This window comes from Prenolepis imparis, unplaced genomic scaffold (assembly GCF_030444845.1).
Source record: "Prenolepis imparis isolate NDT839.2.m4 unplaced genomic scaffold, iyPreImpa1.0 SCAF_4, whole genome shotgun sequence".
NCBI lineage: Eukaryota > Metazoa > Arthropoda > Insecta > Hymenoptera > Formicidae > Prenolepis > Prenolepis imparis.
In genome coordinates, this window is record NW_028141162.1 from 18,441,263 (window position 1) to 18,462,719 (window position 21,457).

Here is a 21,457-nt window from a genome sequence, read left to right on the forward strand (position 1 = left end):
TTAATATTTTAACAGCAAATTTAAAAAAACATAAAAAGAAGAAAAGAAAATTAAAGATAAGAAAAATATATATATGTTATAAATGTGATTCAATGTTATAAATGTGATTATTAATAGGTATAAAAATATATAACAATAAAATCTAAAAATTAAATAATCAATAATATAATTAATTATTTATTTTCTGATCTTATGTAATTAGTTATTTAATTTCTGATTAAATATTCAATATTTAATAAAAATAACAAAGCAAAAGCTCACCTTCTTCTTCTTGTCTCTTAGCTTCATTTACTTTAGGTGCTATAGCCATGGAAAACTGATGAGTGTCACGACAAAGTCCCAAAAGGTGTTTACTTTTGTCATCGCACCCACTGTAGAGAGTGAGTTTGTCTGGCTGATCGACCGCCCGGATTTCGAATTTTTTGCGCTGTATAAAAAATGAAAGAAATTTTTAAAGAATATGCGCAAATGATACAAAAGAAAACTTTAATTAAAAAGAAAACTACAACAAGAAACTTTAATAAATATGCAAAAAATAAAAATATATTTTCGATAAAGTATTTTACTAATTTGCACTATACAAATACGAATGGTGCATGCAAAGAAAATTTTGACATGACGAAAAAATAATTTATATCATTTCTTTTAGCAGGATAACGTGTGGCCTCGCGTGGAAAGTCGCGAACTGCTAGGCGAAAGGTCCCACAAGGTTCGAATCCAGTTCGATCCTAAACTCCATATGCTTCATTAGAGATTTTTTGGAAAAGGATTGTGGAAGAAGGAAAAGGCGGAAAAGGCAATAAAGAGGAAAGGAGAATAAGAAAGAAGAGAGGAGGAAAAAAGATTATAGGTGTAAAATCGCTTATGGCCAGGTTAAAAGGAGTTAAAGAGATATTGTAAAAGGTTCTTGACCCTAAGGATACGCTTCTTGTAAAAAGCGCCTTGTAGCCCCAAGGGGATTAAAATAAACGTTATATATCATTTCTTTTAGCCATAACTTAATATTGCAGTAAATGAGCAGTAACGACAATGCATTTATAGAAATCTGAACTTACATCGAAGGAGAGTTTGCCGATGTTGTTCCAAGCGAAGATGCGCGGTGTTTCCTCTTCAGTATAAATACGAACTCCACGGGCGCAGATCGCGAGGAGTATGCGTCCAGGTCCCGCCTCATTCTTGCTTCGACGTAATCGGTATAAATGAGCGTTGAGCGGCGCCTCCAACAGTATTGCTTCTCGAATGTACTGTAACTCTGCCTCCTCTCTGGAGAGTCCACTGTTCTCCTTATGTTGGACTGCGAGTGCAGCGAGCACGTTCGACTCGAGACACATCTGAAAGTGTTCATTTAATCCATTAAAAATCATAAGGTAAAACTTTACAAAAATCCACCCCTTGACTTCTTAATCTTGATATTATTGTAAAAAAAAATCATTGTCCTTAATAATATTTTTAATAAACAATGAGCGCGCGACGCGTAAAACCTTTCGGAGGATACTTAGGATAGTGACCTTGACAAGTCAAGGTCAAGGTTATTGGGGCTGGATCCGTTTTTGTAAAGTTTTACTAATCATAATTATAGGTATAAGACAAAAAATTGCAAGTTAAATTTACAATTATTTTCGTTTTATGAAAATCTCGGATTTGATGATTAAATATATTTACATATCTTAATAAATATCTCTTTTTGCCTCACATTAATTTACAATTCTTTTTGCTTCTTCATAAAGAAAGCTTTGTTTTCGTGAACATTTTTTTTCAAATTTGTATGTTAATGTGGTTAGAATGTTCCAAAACATCGAAAAATCATATATTTTTTAAAAATGTCGTATGTATGGTGTGTGTGTCCACCCACTTTTTTGAAAATTTAAACTTTTTAAGAACTTTTTGAATTACAGCGCTCCAATTTGGCATACAAGTAAAGTAGGACAACACTTTTATTTACTGTTATTTTTATAAAAATTTATACAGTATTTTAAATTTTAATGCAATTTTAATTTTTTTAAAAATATCTGTGGTTGCTCTAACTTCCGTAAATTTTGAGATATTGGATTAAATTTTGTTACATAAATAGAGTATCACTAAAAGATGGTTGGTATTGAATTTAGCAAAAATTGGTGAAAGGATTAATTTTTTATGAAATTTTGAATTTTTAAGAATTTTTAAGTGCATTTTTTAATTTCGCAAATTTTGAGATATCAAGTTAAATTGTTTTGCTTGAATAAATCTATTATTAAAGAATGGTTGATGTTGAATTTGGCGAGAATCGGTGAAAGGGTTTATTTTTTATAAAATTTTTTTTTTCAAAAAATGTAAATTTTCGAATTTTATGAAAAAAACATACGAAAGGAACATACAAAAGTAGGTACATATACATACAAATACATACATATACATACATACACACATACACATACATATACGTGACATAAAATGTTATTTTATGTGAAAAGTGTGCAAATTGGAAACTTGCACATTTGCTTCCTCATCATTTTATTTCTCATTAAGCTTCCTCTATAAGGAAGCCAAAATTGAAAAACCAGCTTGCTTATAGAGGAAGCTTAGTAAACGAAATAGAATGGTGAGGAAGCAATGTACAAGTTTCCAGTTTGCACACTTTTTTTTATTATGCCATGCAAAACGTTAAAATTTTCAATTTACATGAGGAGGAAGATAATCTGTGGATTTGCAGTAGCCGACAGATCTTGCGTGTGGTCTATGCCGTTCCTCGGAATAGTCGCCAAGATCAGCTTGAAGAGCAAGTCCAGCGAGGGCAAATAGTGGTGTAACGATGGATGAATCGTGAAGGGGATGGTGAGGATGGAGGCTCTCCACTCCACCGCCATGTCTGACGACATTGTCACGTAACTGTAGATAATAATGATGTCTCGTCGTCTCATCGCTGAAAAAAAGCAACATAAATCATTAAAAACTTAATTAATAAGTGAAAATATGTATCGTACACAATCAATGAATTCATATGTTTATTGTTCGTATTACAGATTAGGAGAGTTACGAATAAACTGTTTATATATATATATATATATATATAATGAAATTAGCACTATATATATTCATAACAAAAACAAACAAATAATTATTTATAATTTACAATTAATTCGAAATGTCCTTCCTGTTCTTTCCTTAAATGCATTTGCATTTATTGATTAATCGAGATGTGAATATTCGATTATTCCTATTGTATAACAAATTATTATTAAAGAAATAGATAACTTATTATTTAAATAAAATGTTTATATCTTACCTTAAGAGTAATGGCGTATCAATATAAAAACGAACTCGAAAATATAGAATAAAAGCTGGTCTTCCACTGCTATCTAAACCCTGAAAATAATATATATATATTAAGCATTAGAATAATGACTATATCAGTAGTAAATCGAGTTATAAAAACTGCTCTGATAATGGTTATTATATAAATATGATTATTAGAAATATATTGCAATTATAAATGCAACATGAATTATCATATGCTCGATGTGCATATTTAGCAATACATAGATACGATAAATACGACGAATGTTTCGAGGAAAAAGTATCATGAAATATATTATATTTTTTCTAATATACATTATTATGTGCTATTACTCTCGGCATTTAAACTGCTAATTAAATTTACTGCTAACTAAATTTTGTTCTAGATCTAAATATATAGGATTATAGATATCTAAATATATATTTTATAATGAATGTAAAAACTAATGTTTAAAGTGTAATTGATCATTACAAAACAATAAGTGACAAATAAGTAAGTATTACTTACATATGTATGAGAGTTTCGCCAATTCTTTGGGGCATACTTGTTTAGTTTATTCTCGGGATCCACAAAGAGGTACTCGCCATCTGAAATAATAAAAGTAATTTATTTATGTTAAGATTCGTTTATCTTAATACAAGCTCATTACTGTACTAGGATATGCAATAAAAGCCCTTCTGTAATACGTAACATTCAGTAATATTTGAGAAAAAGTGAATGTATGGCATATAATAATAACAGATAAACAAGATTTAATATACAAGGTAAGATTTCTTTTTGGCGGTTTTACATCAATACAGTAGTTCTGCAGCATAAAGTCAAAATATTTTTCCTGTATCAAGTTCGTTTTATCCCTATTACACTGTAACAATAGAATCAGCCATACATGAGAGTTTTTTTTGTGACATCTTCATGATTCTTACTTTTAGTTACCTCGTTTTTCGCATTATTCGTAACAGGAAATCATTTCGTCACACTTACTGTAAGGTTTCTCTTTTATTATGTTCGTCCGAGCAGCCGAGAAAATTTATAACCTAGCAAACCTTCCTAAAGCAAGCTATCTGGAATTTGGTCCTGCATTAAGCAATTACGTAAATTTCGATTCGAAACTTGACTATATGTTGGAGAACTACTATATTATTAAAAGCTTTAAAATTTTTATATTTATATATTTTTATTTCTTCTGGTTTTAAAAAATCTCACAAGAGATATTTGAAGAGATTAATGCAACAAAATATTCAAAAATCTATTCGAAAAAATGTGAAAAAGATGAATAAATTCCAGAATAAAAAAGAAATAATTAAAATTCCTGCTTTATCACTTGTTTGATTAAAGCAATCACTCAATAGTTCTCCTATCTTTCATAATAAAAAATAGTCACATTCCTATGTTTATCATTGCATGTATCTCAATTAATTTTATGTGATAATTCTAAATTGTCAATTAAAATGTTCACAAGTCATTTTAGATATTAAGCAAGTGGACATCATATTAATCAATGCTATTAATGATTTATTGAAATCATCAAATCAATTTTAACATTAGATTCGTTGCTTTTAGATGCACGTACTGTCTTGAAAACTACCATTTTGAAAAAAATCAATGATAAAATAATCAATTTACATACTGGAAACTATTATTACTTTAGATTAAAATCAACATTGTTATTAAAATTAATTCAAAATAATTTTAAAAGCGAGATTAATAATTGGTATTAATAGACTTCATCTTACAAAAAGCAGTGGCAATCAATTTTAGCCTATTTTTATCAATTATATCAAAGTTGATGAATTGGAAAAGCATGAACTATTTTCAGTAGCTGTATATATGAAGAAAATAAACCCAGCAACTCTAACATATTTTTACAAAAATTTCAATTTAACTTGTTTTGAAGAGCTTTTCGAAGGTAATATAATACAATAAAGACTTAGATATAATAGAATTTAATTAATTTTCTTAAATTACATAAGTTTTATCAGTTTGGCCTCTTTATAAGCACAGTCAACAACATATATAAAAATATGCAACTCACCAGACAATATTGCCAGACCGAAAAGTTCACAATCTCGCATACCCTGCTGGCTGAGAAGTATGCACATTTGCGTATAAACCTCCTTCACTCTTGACTTAGCCTGAAATAGCAAAATATATTTAACATAAACAATTTATTAGAACATTATAAGTTTGATAATTAATTACTAAACCTTTTTTAATTAGTTGCTTTTCACTGACAATAAGCAGTATTGCTTATCATTAATTATTACTAAATATTTTTTAATGATTTGCTTTTCACAAACAATAAGCTTTTATCATCATTTAAACATATTATAACATTTTGACTAAAAACATGAATCTTTTTATGGTATTGGTTATTCAACATTTTTAATTGCAAAAAATATCAAAAGTTTTACGAAAAAAACTTTTACTTAATCAATAAGATATGTGATATCCATAGTTAAATGGGATGCATTACGGAAGTTAGTTGTGACTTATTAGGTCATTGATGATTTACCAAATACTTCTCAATTATATTTATTTAATCTTAGGGGTTTTTTAAGTCACTGAATACGAATCCAATGTCAAAATTGTCAAATTCAAAATGGTGGACTCAATATGGCGGATTTATAAAAAAATATTTTCAAAATTTTGATATTCGCTATATTGAGTACATTTTGAATTTGACAATTTCGACATTGAATTCGTATTCAGCGACCTAAAAAACCTTTAAGCTTAAATAAATATAATTGAAAGCTATTTAGTAAATCGTCAATGACCTAATTGTAAGTTACAGCTAACTTCCGCAACACACCTTATATTTAACCATGGATATCTTATTATCCATAACCGACACCAAAAATTCCTTTTGAGGGTTGAAAGTCCTAACAACATATTTTATTTTAATTGCAATAAAACTTCTCCAGCACGTCACATATTGTAGCTATAATATATGACACAAAGTTCGTGAAAATAGCCCTTTTTTGCAACTTGAATTGCAAATTTCTAAAAAATGTGACGTGATGGTGTAATTTGGAAGCCTTTCATGTGCAACGTCCAAAAAAATTATAAGAAACGACTAGTCTCGTTCCGGTGTTCGAAAAAAAGTCATTTTTTGTTGAACAATGTAATTGACAGTTATCTTTTACCTCAACGATGAAGTAGAAAGGATCACCAGGAAGGGCATATACAGCAAGATAGCGACTGGCAGACACTAGGGGTTGAAGGCAAGACCGCGCAGCCGTGACACTGCTACCACGCATACTGCATGCTTCATTTCGTCGCCGCTACTCCCAGCGCCCTTACTGTAAACAAAGTGGATCGTAAATTCTTTGTTAAACGTAGAATGTATTTTAATTGGCAGTTTTAAATCTCTAATTGCTAAATCTCAAAGTATAGCTGTAGACTCCACGATTCTTTTTTTTTGGATTTCATGTGTTGATCATTGAAAAAATTAAAAAAGTAAACAGATCCTTCATAAACAATATTATTTTTTGTAACACACCTTACAGCTTACTAACAAAACTGAGAACCTCGAGAAACAATTGCGAAATAGATGTGGCAAGAGTAATGAGAGATTATCAGAGAACGTTATTTATATTGTTGCTACACTCTCAAAGATGCAAACGCATATCCATAAGATATAGAAAAGATAAAAAAAGAGAATATGAAACGATTTCTTATAATTTTGTTCCATTCGTACTTCCTAATTCCTAATTCTTTATGTCAGTTCTCTTATATATATATATGTGCTAATCTCAGTATAAATAGTAGTATACTCAGTATAAATAGTAGTCTCAGTGCTATAAATCTAAAAAATTATATGACTAGTAAAATGCATGATTGAAAATTATAAGTTCAAAGTTAAAAATCTTATAAGTAAAGTTTCACTTCGGACTTATTTTCTTGCCGCCATCCTGCTTTTCTGGATTATCACTTTGTTGGATTATTAATCAGGTCAAGACATTAATAGTAAATCCGAACATTTTTAGATCTCCAGCGAAATATCGCTCTTTCTCTTTCACCACTTTCTTTAATCTAAAAATCTAAAGGATTATCATCCCTTTTCCCTCATTAATTTTTTTCTAACTAGTACAAATTCATGACGAATAATCGTCATATGGATTTGACTGGTATTGTTTTTTAACCAACGCAGATTCGTGGTAAGAGATTATCACATACGGATTCGACTCTGGTACTTTTTTCATTAACTTTCTAAAAATTGTCGGAAAAATTCTTTCTTTTGTTTTACCATGATTCTTTGACAATCTCCTTCAAATTTTCGAGTAATATGAACTAGAAGAAATTTCAATTTTTTTATTTAAATTAATATTAAGGGCGTTCTCAATGGTTATAAGCTAACGAGTTTGGAAACTTGCGTATGGCTAACCGCCATCGTTAGAATTGCCGGAAGGTAGAAATGCAAGGAAATCCATCTTGCTACGTATTTAATATCAATCTGGTTGAAAGCGATATTAATAATACTGATAACAATATTAATAGTAGCATTAGCATTGACAGTAGTGTTACGTTCAAGGCTAGGATTTTGTAACTCTTATCGACGATGTCGCTATCGTTAACGTGTCATTGCCCATTTATTTTGACATGTTAAAATATATTAAGAGTTACAAAATAGGGCTCCTGATCAGGAAAGATAGTCGTAACTTACTTCCTGAGAAATAGATGTCTTAAAAGCATCGAGTCTAACTATGAGGCCTAAGAAACTGGTCAACGATCAGACGGAAGGATTTTTACATAGTTTCACTTGCTCGGCGATCCTCTTTTAAGTAAAGGAACTTAATTCTTATTATCTGGGAATGGGACCAAGTGCAATTTTGGATTATCATCAGGAACGATGATGAGGTTATTTAAATAATTTAGAGATTTTTATAGTTGCAGTTATAAATATAAGGTAAATAGTGCGTTTGATGGAGCAACAGTTGTGATCTTGACATATGTAATTATTAATTTTTGTAAAATTGCAGAATGACTTTAGTGTTCATGAAAAGAACTTTTTATAATGTAATTTGTTTTCGACAATAAACTTATATCGCGTCTCTTGATATTTTGCGATGTAATAATATGCGACATTTCGAACTTTTTTTCTAAAAAATCTCTGAATGCGTTAGCCATTTTAACATATCTTTTTACAAATTCTCCATCCGAATGACACTTTTTGGGTTTCGCAATTTCTAATGATAACATATGCTTTAAAACTTGCTATTAAAATTTTTAGATTGTTTTAACGATCTTGAATCTTATTTTTCTTACATTTTCCATTTTTATATTTTTGTTCGTATATTAAGCATGGTAGCAATGCAACTGTTATATTCGTTACTCGTTACCGAAAAATATTTTTTTCGTTACATATAAAATTTGTAACGTTATTACCGTTACACACAGTTACCAAAAAAAATAATTATGTAACGGTAAACAAGTAACGCATAAGTTACTTTTTTTTATTTTAATGCATTGCGACTTTATGTTTAGTAATAATATATCTGTTATTTATAGGGCACCGTAAAACAAAAATAAAAATACTTTTGTTATATTATATTTATATAAAACAAATCAGAGATTGACCCTTAAAAAACTCGATTGGTTCAGCCATAGCTGAGATTTGATAATCTAAGATACTTGCAAATAAGTCGCTCACATATAAATATATGGCTCGTTTCCATCAACTGGGTGAAGTTAGTCCCCCAATATTAGAATTCTTAACTTTTTTTATATGATTCGATCGCACATTGTTTGCACACGTTTGCACTTTTTTTATTTTTGTTTGCACATTTTTAGTAAAAAATTATTTTAAAAAAAACTTTTAGGATGAAGACCAACTTCACATTATTGCCCCACATTATTGCCCGCCATTTTGTGCAAAAATGGTTTTTAATTAACCTTAATCAAAAAATTTTTGTTTGCACATTTTTAAACAATTTAAATTTTTGTTTGCACATCTCTAGAAAAAAAGTTAGCTAAAAAATTAGTTAAAAAGAAGCATATTGGGGACTGTCACATTCACGAGATGAGAAAAAATTACGTCTATCCTATACGTGTAGAGATACATGAATGCGCGACGAGATAAAATTTTTGGCACGTTCTCCAAAATTGAAAAATAAATGTGACCTAAATGTTCGGTGTCACTAGAGATAGGAGATTTAAACTATTTAATTAATCTTTTAATATAATCACATCTCAGAGATCAGTCTTTTTCCTAGAATCAACTCTTCTTCTAAGATCTCCACTCTCATTATTCCAATTAAACTCCTCATTTAAGGAGATGCTGACCCCATTCTGTCTTACCGACAGAACGATCATTTTTCTTTTTATTTTGATTGAATAGAATAATAAATACTTTTCCACGATTAAAGTACATATAGAAACAAAGCCGGAATCTCTCGATTTTGTTAAAAACAAAAAAAAATTTTTCCCCTTAACATCCCCTTAACAGCCTATGATTCGTTACCATTGAGTGTTGCGGCGTATTTCTGTTTATGTGGTTGCGATATTCATTTATTCTGATTTTTAAAAATTTGCGGGTTTGTCCAACATAAAAATGAAGCGTCACAATTGTTGCAAGAAATTTTATACCACATTCTTTTGCAATTCTCTGAACAATTTATCTTTGTATACATTGATAAAAAGATTGCGTTTGTTTATTCTCATGTACGATAATTTAATATCTAGATCACCAATCGCATAGCTGAATTATTCAGAAATAACAGAAATATATAGAATGTTTAAAAAAAGTTTGTCCTTTTTTATTTATATGTCTTTATACTATTTTTGAATTAACTGATGAGTCTCTCTTATTTAATTGATTTTTAAGACAATTAAGAAATTTTAATTGTTCATGGATAAATATATGTAGAATAAACGACAATCATTATCTAATAGAACATTAATAACAAGTTCCAAATTTTTTCGGTGAGATCTCGGATGTGAATTAAAAATGTCCTGTCTGTTAGATTAAATTGAGTTAGATTAGGTTAGATCGATGATTGTGTCTTTTTTTTATAGAAAGGGTTCTGCGGCTCAAAATTAACATATTTTCCTGTAAAAGTGGGCTTGTGGAATATTAATCAAACTTTATTATACCATATTGTTAACAATAATGGTAATGTCTAGAAAATTTAATTGGTCGACCTCCTCCACCGTAAATTAAAATCTTATATGAAATAAGTTGAATGTATTTAATATATCTTTTGAGGGGGCGGCAAATGCAAACGTATGTCATCCATATATCGAACATAAAAAGAAGCATAAACCGGTAGCATCGCAATCGCTCTACTCTCCAAATCTTGTAATGTGATGTCTGTGATGATTGGTAATAAAGAAGAGCCCATGGATGTGTCAAATGTTTGTTGATAATACAGATCATTGAACGAAAAATGCGTAGAATTGAATACAAATCGAACCGATAAAAAAACCATCTTCCGAAATATCACACTTCTTTTCAATATAGCTCCATCTCATGAAAACACTGTCTAACTTTAACGGTACGTTTGTAAATAATAAATATTACGTCGAGAGATATTATAATTTGTAATTGTCTTTAATATACATGTCTTTGAGTTTTTCCTATTAATTGAAAACTGTCAACGATACTTAGCAACATTATAAAATTATCTTTTTTCTCTTACAGAATCGTGAATTATAGACGAAGAAGAATATTTTACAAAATTCGATGTTTGAAAAATCTATATCGTTATATAAAATAAATTTTTTAAAATCATAAAACATTTGATTAAAAGATTTTTTTTTTATATTTCACTGTTTTAACGGTATTAGCCCAGAAACATATAAAAACTGATTTTTTTCAAGGAGATGTGTTTCATCCTTTTAACGTATATGAAAACACTTACGTGTCTCTTATTTTGATATACTTAGACTATTATATCTAAAGTTCGTTAAAATCGAAGGAGGACACTTTTTTCGATCCTTTTCTTGCTAATTATATATGCTATATGCAATAGCTGTGAGATATATCGCATAGCGTAAAATGTCACGTGGTACTGGATCTTATAGTGAACGGAAATCCAATACAAAGAAAGAAAAAGAAGAATGTCGATTTACTTCCGTTGGAGACACGCGGCACGCGATCGTCGAGCGAGAGAGAAGGTATAAAAATATAAAAAGAAATAAATAAATAAAAAGTCGAGAAAAAAATAGAGGGAAAAAAAACGAAGGAAAAGTGAACGAAGTAGTGAAGAGAAGAGAAAGAAGACAGATATAGATGAGTCTACTAGAATAACTGCTTCCACTTTTGTGGTCTCTCTTCTTTTTTTCTCCACTTGAATCTTTGTTTCGCCTCTATAGAGAGTCCCCCTATCTTTCTCTCTCTCTCTCTCTTCTTTACCTTCATTCTCTTCCGTTCTGACTTTTATCTTCTTTAACTTCATCACTTTTCTCTTCCTCTCTAACCTTCTTATCTTGCTTCCTTCTCTTCCTTTGCCGTCTTTCTATCTTCTTTCTCTATCTTCCTGCTTTTCGCTCTCTTCATATTCCCCTCTCCTTCATACACACACAAAACACGCCCCCATATACATATACAAACACACGCATGTACACGTGCGCACGCGCGCACACACACATATTTTTTTTCTCTCTCTTTTCCGTTCTTCTCATCTCATTTTATCTCTCGCTTCCTCCTTCTGTACGGCCAATTCTTCGTATTATACCAAGTTGCGGCGTGGAATGCGGGCGTCCTTCATCCGCTTCGAGCAGCGTCCAACCGATGAAACCCGCTAGCGTTATCCTTCGCCGGTCCTTCCATGCACTCTTTAGGGCTCGATAAAATTAACCTGGAATACTCGCTCGAGAGAAACGCCCATCTCGCTCTTTCCTCCTCGCCTCTTGCTTTTTGTAAAAGCTGATACTGCTTGACGCTCCTATAACGCCTCTTTTAGATTTACTGTTGACAAAATTGGCGCGAGTTGTTTTATGTCGCGATTAAAGATATGCGATATAAAAAAAGAGAAACAAAGATATACTCGTTCAATATATTATTGTGTTATTATGAAAAAATATAGGGGAAAGTATGCTAAATCGTATCTCTGTGTATTTCTTAAACAGAGTTAAAATATTTTAAAGTGATAACGCTGTTGTATCGTAGCCTCACTCGAATGCAGCAATGTTTATTTCCTTCTTAAGCAATCTGTTCATGAGTGACGTCCATAAATTTATTTTGTATGATTTTCTTGTAATATCGACACCCTGTGCCTAAGTTATCACATTGAGAAAGATAAGCAATTAAACTTATTATTAAAGCATTTTTTCATCTTATTTAATCCAGTATATAGAAGCGTTGAAAAATTGGCCAAAATGTTTTAAGATTATTTTTTTATTCACTTTGACAAAGCAATAGAAGTTTAGTAAAACGTACCACTAACTTTTTCCTATATCATACTGGTACAATTTACTAAACTTATTTACTTAGGCATAGTTTTTTTGTTTATATTTAGATGGACAACCGAAGAAAATATCTTTATAATTATATTGAGATAATACTTATTTATATTTTTGTGTGATACAAAAAGTATTTTTGTTAAATTTTTGAACAGAATTTATGATTATAAATATGACATTCTTATAAATATGTTTTGTTAAAGACTGAGAATTTTTGTAGAAAATAAAATTTTATTTTTGTTGCAATTTTTTAATTTTATTGTTATTGTACGTTTTAAAAACTCATGGGTACAATTTAGCAAACCGGTATTGTAAACCAAATACTACTTTTAAAAAATTTTTAATTTACGATATGAAACAATGATAAATTTGTGTTAATGTTTAGCGTATATCATTGACAAAGAACCATATATAGTTTCAAATGAATAAAAAAATTTCATCATTTCTTTGATAGTTTTATTGCAACTCTAATATTTACCTTAGGGGATACGATTTTTACATTTTCTTCTATATCTATTTTAAATATATCATCGAACTGATACTTGAGATTTTAGACATCGCTAAAAAATATAGGGTTATTCAAAATAATTCATTCAGGAATTAGATTATTGTCTCAATGTTGCTCGTATAACTAAGGGAAGAGAGAGAATTGAGTATTGATAAGATGAGAAACAAATCTTGGACAGTTTTTCTTTTGGTTGATGTATCACTAATCATGTATTTGTGTGTGCGCGTGCGTGCGTGCGTGCGTGCGTGCGAGTGTGTGTGTGTGTGTGTGTGGTGTGTGCGCGTGCGTGCGTGCGTGCGTGTGTGTGTGCGTGCGTGCGTGTGTGCGTGCGTGCGTGCGTGCGTGTGTGTGCGTGTGTGCGTGTGTGTGTGTGTGTGTGTGTGTGTGTGTGTGTGTGTGTGTGTGTGTGTGTGTGTGAGAGAGAGAGAGAGAGAGAGAGAGAGAGAGAGAGAGAGAGAGAGAGAGAGAGAGAGAGAGAGAGAACGGAAAATCGTTAAAATATTTGTAAATGTATTAATATCTCATATCTGATTGCGTAAAAGTAAAATATATCTCCTACTTGACTGTGTAAATATAAAACGTCATATTAAGGGAGATGATAGTGTGTGTCTCCAAGTCACGTGCAGTCAAAAGTCATATTGTATCTATACATGCAAATTGTCCAGTTGCGAATACCTCACCAATCAGATTATCGGATCTCAACGGCCGATCAAGTTCTCAGTAGGCTTAATCGATAGCTTGGATCTCAATTATTAAAGAAAACGCCTTTATTATTGCCTAATGAATACTATATAAACAGAGATATTACGAATTAAAATCTCAATATTAAAATTTTCATTCAAATACGTCTTCATCTCATCGTGTTTATCTCTTTATACTCTCGCACCTTTTTATATATGTATACTTTATCTTTATATATACACTTATATATATACCCTTTTTATCTGTACTCGTATAGAAAAACTTGTATAGAAAAATATGCTGCTTATATATGCGATGGAAGATTGCACTGCGACTTAAAAGTATGTTCCACCTGATGTTCGCAACGTGGGATTATGTCATCCTTATTGTTCAATGAAAGTTAAACAAAGATAGATGATACTTGTGAGCGTTGCGAATGAGAAGGGGAATGCACTTTTTTTCTCTTTAACGTTGCGCTAACGGCATGCGCACTTTGGATAGTATACTGGAGGATTTCAGTATCAAGTCTGTATTTAAGATCTGTGCGAAAGAAAAAAGTAGTGACTAACAATCCGTCCGTAATGCGCATGAATTGATGTCGTTGCTATGATTTTTCCATGGTTGAAAAAGGTATTGTATATATATATATACAATTGATATATGTTCTAAGATCAAATGACTATTATACATATGTCCTAAGTTTTAGATAAATAAAAGTTAACTTCGTGAAAGATAATACAGTAATACAGTGTAGCATATTTTAAAATTTCGTGTTTATTAAAGATTAATAACATCCTTTTTTTCTCTTAATCATTATTTCAAATTGCAATTTACAAGTAAGGATGATCTATATGTTGTTCAAAATATCAAATTCATAAATTAATATTTAATATAAATATATTTTGCAATAAGCACGTGTGCAATTTAAGATTATTTTAATATGTATGCAGAAAGAATTCAAAATTATTAATCTAATTTAAATATTGCAGGAAGTTGACTTATGTATGTATACACCAAAATAGTTAACTGTCTATGAGATTGCTTCATGTTGCCAACAATTGTTGAAGCAGTTAATTTCTAGAAAAACTAGGGACGAAGTACAATAAGTATTTATATATATTTGTCATGTTGAATTCACTAAATCTTCCAATTCTAAGAACAGCCAACGTATTAACATCAATTTGTTATCCGTAAAAAGGTGATTCGAACAACATGGTAACTTGTCGATTTTCCAGTGAACAATCAGTTCAAAGACTGAATCACCTGTGTTGGAACTGTATAAAAAATTAAACTGATAAAAAAAATAGATTACATTTTTAATGTTACTAGTTGTGCTTTGCAGACCTTATATACTCTTATAAAAAAAAACTTAAATATGAGATAAATATCGCATAGCGATAAGAGTGAATGAACTTTGTACATTAAATCTTGAGCTACATACTGTTTTTTTTTTTTCAGTCGTAAACATATATAATTTCATATTGTTAATATTTTGTTAACAACAAGACATTAAAAAACTTTATAACTTGCAGATATATACGCGACAACGAATGAGAATCATGTATTGTATAGAAATATTTGTATTGTTGTTTTCACGATACTCTTAGACAGAACTATGATTTGATGTTACGTTACTGATAACATAACGTACCGGTATCACTGATACTATTTGCTCTTGAAATTTCAACTAATTACTTGTACGAATACTTATTAATATCACATATCACAATAGTATTATTTTAGTTGCTTTGAACACTTTCAATCAATGACTGTTCCTCGATTAAAAACGCGAATCATCTTAAAAATATTTTAGTGTCGTATTAAAATAACGATGTGTCACTCACAAAAATATGGATATTAATAGATCATTGATTCTCGAATGGGATTATTATTATTGGATATAACGCGTTATCTCAACAATCCGATGATGACACAATAAAGTGCATTGACACTTCATACGCACGATGCCTATATAGCATTTCAGTTCATGCTTAACACACACACACACACACACTCGCTTCGATGTAGAGTGCAAATAGACAGTGGTACTTTCACCAGGTAGCCGGATTCCATGATGCATGCCAATAGCCAAGAGCAGTCCACTTTGGAGCTTGCATTCCACTCGCTCGCATACTACACACTGTATCCATGTCAGAGGATACAATATGTAATAAGTGAGTAAATAAGATATAAATAAGTAAGAGATATGAAATATATTTAATTAATGTTAAAATAATAAATTAAAAGATATATTATCTAATGTGTACGCATGGATCTTTTAAATTTAATGATATATTTCTATAAAGAATTAATTATATTCAAATAAATTTTTATTTAATTTATTATTTCAATAAAATTATGTTATTTTTTTATTTATTCTTATACAAAGTTGATTGACAATGAAAAATTTTCACCCATGCTATTTTGTAGTCAGTTAATTTGTAAAAAAAAAAAAAAAATTTTTATTTTATTTTTAAACAAAATTTATGACTATGATAAATTTATCTATACTCTACTTCATCTTCTTCATTAAAGTAGTAGTTGCTCTTCTTCAAAAAAATTAAATTGCAATAAGGCTCAACTATTTTAAATGAGAATAAGAGTCAAATGATACAGAGCTTTAAAGGTGTGTTATAAGTTATAACAGTATTTAGCCGGGTAAATTTAGCTCTCCAATATTAGAATTTATTAATTTGTTTTGTTTATTTAAATTTGTGAATATGTTTTAAGAAATCGCATTTGTAAGGAAGTGTAATCTTCATGCTAAAACATTTCACATATAGATTAAAAATAATCTGAAAGAGAACAATTTTATTTATTATTAATTCGAAAACAAATAATCACGACAAATTAAATAAGTTTTTGGAACCAAGATTCGCATTAGCGAAATCTATTCTGGGTACATTAAAACATCATGTGATTATTCGAGCAAAGATCAACTGATTTTAAAAGAATTTAGTTTTGACAAGAAACAAAACTTCTTCCAAAAAAAAAGAAATAAATGAGTCTAAAAAATATAAAACACAAACAAAGACTCCAGAACTATATATTTTTTATTTCATAATTATTTGTTAAAAACATATTATTTATGTAATACTAAATAGATTAATTAAAAAATTTGAAATTATCGAGTTTTTGGCTGAAATTTTACTAAAATTCCAATTTTGTTTTGGAAATAATATTCATTTACGAGTGGATTCTATTGTAAATTTTTCCCAAAATTTCTTTTATGATACATATATTTTACATATTCTATTACATATATATATTGAGAATTTTTTTAGATTTTTGAAAGTGGATATAATTCTTCATTTACTTACTTAAAAAATTGATTTTTTCATACTATTAAATTTTTCTCACTAAAATTAACTTTTTTATCTAAAAATATTAAAAGTATAGACAAATCTTAAAAAATTCATGTCTATAAAAATTTTGTATATTTTGTAATTTTAGCTATAAATGTAAAAAAAAAATTTCTTAAAACGACTTACCTCCAATATCTTGGATGCAAGGCATATATTTTTTTTTACCTTCAATCTTACGCAATAACATGGTTTCATGATCATTTTAAAAATCCCAAGCAATTTATTTTTAGGTGGAATGCACCATATATGAAATATGTGCTTGAAAAAAATGGTACTACTCCATATTTTAATTAAAATAATATATAAACAGAAAGATATTATTAACAAAATACTTTTCGAAATATGTAATCACTAAATAAATAGTGAACTATTAATTGCAAAGTTGAATCACGTAGTTTAACAAAAAAGAAAAACGTAAGGACAAAACAAATCACAATATATACATTTCTATAGTATCTAATATATATAGAGATTTTCACATCATAATTGCTCTATCACATCATAATTTTTTTATCATAATAATGAAAACATGTTTGATGATTTAAAGAGAGAGATGATCTGATACATAACTTGCAACAATTTTCAAATATTATATTTAAAAATGATCAATAAAATAGTTCATCATTAATAATAATATTTTATTATATTATTCAAGTTACTTTGATACAGATGGTGTAGCAGCGGCAAGCTTTTTGCGTTTAAGTTATGATTTATATATCTTTTTGCGATAATTTTGATATAAAGAGACACGCGCGCATGCGCAGTAGTACCTTGCACCAAGCACATGCAGCAATCAGTGCAGTGAGACAGATCATCTAATACTCGAGTCGCCCAGTTAAAAGTAATCATAGATTATCGAATCTCACTCAAAGACAGCTGATCGGGGACATAGCCGATCTAATTGTTAATAGACTTAATCGATGTCTTCGGTCTGTTTTATATAATCAAAGTGATTATTTTTCTTTACAATGCAAAGTTTCAATGTGCAAATTTTTCTAAGTTTTAAGAAACGTCGTCAATCATCATCCTCATCATCATTATCATCATCATCATCATTATCAAAATTATCTATTTCTTTTGTTTTTAATCGAAATAAAAAACACAATTAAAAACACAAAACTTTTCAAAGTCGATTTTATTGTTAAATTCGGGGGACTCATGCCTGTAATAATTAATTTTCGTCGCTTGTTTCCGTAAAAGTTTAGTTAATTGTCTACATTGAAGACAGGTGAAGTGCCTCACCCAAACTGCTGTTATCATAAATATTCTTTTTTTCTTTCTCTCTAATAAAGCCGCCGCCGACAGTCAAAATTGTATATTTTATTATGTTTTTTGTTTTAATTACTTTTATTAAAGTAAAATACTTATTGTTAGTTTTCACATGTGAATTGTTGAGAAATTCGTTCTATAATAATCTGCATATTTATATACTCAGATCACAGAGTATATTATTTATTAACACAGGATTTTTTGCTGTATATTTCAATGATCATTTATATTGATATTCTATACGTGTTTTTTATTTATAATTAAATATTCGGTTTATTGCAAATTAAATAATTCTAAAAAATCTATTGAACATCTATGGAAGAATTTTCAATTATGCTTATTTAAACTTAAGAATTTCTTCAGTCACTGAATATGAATTCGATGTCGATTTAATTTAATGTCGAACTGATAAAAAATACACAATTCTGGTGATTAATTTTTCTATAGTTTCTGCTCCGATATTGTACAAAGCTCTCGTAAATCTTTCAGGCTGCGTTCAGATTCCTTACTCCGAGTAGAAATATTAACCCGAGTCCGTTCAAATAGCACCCGAGTAAGTATTTTTTGACTCGATAGACTGCGTTCAGATCGGTGGTTGAAGTAAACGAGTTAACTCTAGAGTCGAATTCTCAACCTGCCATTTTTTGCGGATCAAAAAGTTACTCAGCGTATTTTGGCGGCAAGCTTGACAAGTTTTGTTGAAAATGATACATTCAAGCCGAAATATGACTGATTGTGAGATCACTGAGATAAATGTAGAAACGGACCTGACTCGCCACTACTTCTAATTAATTAATTAATAAAAAATATATAATAATATAATTAATAATATATAATTATTAATTAATTTAATTAATTAATTCTTCCTCCTCGTTACCACTTTCCAGCGTCTCACTGAACAATAATCTGAATAGTTGTTCACTCGCATAAATAACCGTAAAAATAGTATTTCTTCGACTATCCATCTTTGTTTATCTCCCACCACTTTATCTAACACAAAAAGTAACTTGGACCGTTCAGAGCCACAGCCTTACTCGGAATAAACTGGTCGGGTTACAGTCGAAACTCTAAACAATTTAACCCCAGTCGTTGGGTTGGGAATCTGAACACACCCTTATAGAATTTTCCAAAAATCTTCTTTAGATTTAAATAGAACATTTTTTATGTACAGCTCTGTGGACTTCTTCCCATAATGTCACATTTTTTAAATATGCGTAATTTTATTGTTGTTTTAATTATAAAACTTTATCACAAAATATTGTACATTTATAAATAAATATATAATATTTTCAATAAAATAATTGTATTTGTGAGAAAAATAATTCTAAAAATTATAGGGTATTCTAAACATTTTAGTGGTAGTGAAACACACACACACACACACGCACGTTATTCAGTAAAATGTACACTAGTTATTTCAAAATATTATATAATGTTATTTGAAGATGAGTCTTTATCTGAGCACTTTATCTGATTCAATTATTAATAGAGATACAAAATAAAATATATTATATATGTATATATAATATGAACAGTAAAGTAAAAACAATATAAACAACTCGTTTGCAGTTATCTTGGAAATATATCTCTCTATACTCTTCACGAATAATAAAGAATGTAGAATATAAACAAAATTGATAATATTCTTTTATATAAGATTATATACATACATATATACATATATGTTCGTGTGTGTCTAGTGTGCATGTGCGTGCGTGCGTGCGTGCGTGCGTGCGTGTGTGTGTGTGTGTGTGTGTGTGTGTGTGTGCGTGCGCGCGCGCGCGCGCGCATATATACTTATAATTATTTAATTGTTGGAGATGTTTATATTATACTTCTATATTTAAATAGATTTCATGTATTAGATTAGTTTATTTAAAATAGTATATATTTAAAAAGATATATCCATTAGAATTAATTTATCTTTAAAAAAAATAGAAAAAAGGCGTCAAATTTGCTCATCAAAAATTAATTGTATAAAAATACTTTTATTATATTATTATTTTATATTTAAATTTTCTTGAGAGATAATAAAAATTATATAAAAAAATATTGATATAATTAAAAATAAAAAAGTGTGCGCTATATTTATTATTGAGAATTTACAAAACGATTTTTTCAAATTAAATAGTTTCAAGAATTTTTTCGAAAATAGTCTTGAGATTATTTTGTTAACTAATCTAATCACGATCATTTCCAAAAGCTAATACAGTATTATCAGAAAGCTCAATCGTTAAGATATAGTCAAGGTATAGTCAAGTTTTTATGACCTAACTTAGCTTTTATCGAATTATGTATCTTCATTTTCAGCAGATATGTACACTAATTTATTCGCATTACAATAGAATAAAACTAAATACAAATTGTAATGCAAATGCAATTTGTTAAGCTACGACTTATTGTCGTACATAATTAACGAGATTGCACGATAAATGCTTACTAGCGAATCTTTTTCGCTACTTTATGGCTTCCGAATGGAACGGTAGACTTTTATCATATATATGTTTTGCTTATCATAATGAAGAAAATAATTAATAATTAATAATTAAATATAATTATGATAATTAATAATAATTAATAATTAAATATAATTATGATAATTAATAATAATTAATAATTAAATAATTAATAATAATTAATAATTAAATAATTAATAATAATTAATAATTAAATAATTAATAATAATTAATAATTAAATAATTAATAACTTTACTTTATCAGTGATAAGTTATTTTAAATTATTAATGTTATTAAATGAATTTTATTATGTTATTAGTTTAACTGTAATTTAATACTATATGGAAATCAATTGTTACATAGCAGTGTCAAGTTTTGTTGCATTCAATATTTTGATTTGTATTTAATACTTGTTTTTAATTCAATCATTTCAATTCATGTATACATATGATTATATACAGTATATTGATGTATGCGTACCTTATTACATCTTCAAAAATG

The 21,457-nt window shown here is 29.1% G+C and overlaps 1 protein-coding gene and 1 long non-coding RNA gene across 3 annotated transcripts in view; one reads left to right on the forward strand and one right to left on the reverse strand.

Annotated features, from left to right (window-relative positions):
• LOC145934695 (protein expanded) overlaps positions 1-21,457 on the reverse strand; it is a 33,841-nt gene that overhangs the window by 6,142 nt on the left and 6,242 nt on the right. Inside the window, exons 1-8 of one of the 2 annotated variants that reach the window (XM_083035352.1) lie at positions 8,925-8,942; positions 6,418-6,573; positions 5,307-5,406; positions 3,782-3,861; positions 3,263-3,342; positions 2,659-2,899; positions 1,056-1,331; positions 262-427 (exon numbers count right to left, since the gene is read on the reverse strand). In XM_083035352.1, the coding sequence (XP_082891478.1) occupies positions 262-427; positions 1,056-1,331; positions 2,659-2,899; positions 3,263-3,342; positions 3,782-3,861; positions 5,307-5,406; positions 6,418-6,531 (1,057 nt within the window). In that variant the 5' untranslated portion in view covers positions 6,532-6,573; positions 8,925-8,942. Of the gene's footprint in view, positions 1-261; positions 428-1,055; positions 1,332-2,658; positions 2,900-3,262; positions 3,343-3,781; positions 3,862-5,306; positions 5,407-6,417; positions 6,574-8,924; positions 8,943-21,457 lie in introns of those variants that run through there. The other variant, XM_083035351.1, reaches the window with a different exon arrangement.
• On the forward strand, positions 413-2,985 carry LOC145934697 (uncharacterized). The gene is made up of 3 exons (XR_014425090.1): positions 413-903; positions 992-1,339; positions 2,690-2,985. It is a non-coding gene; the product is annotated as an uncharacterized LOC145934697 (long non-coding RNA).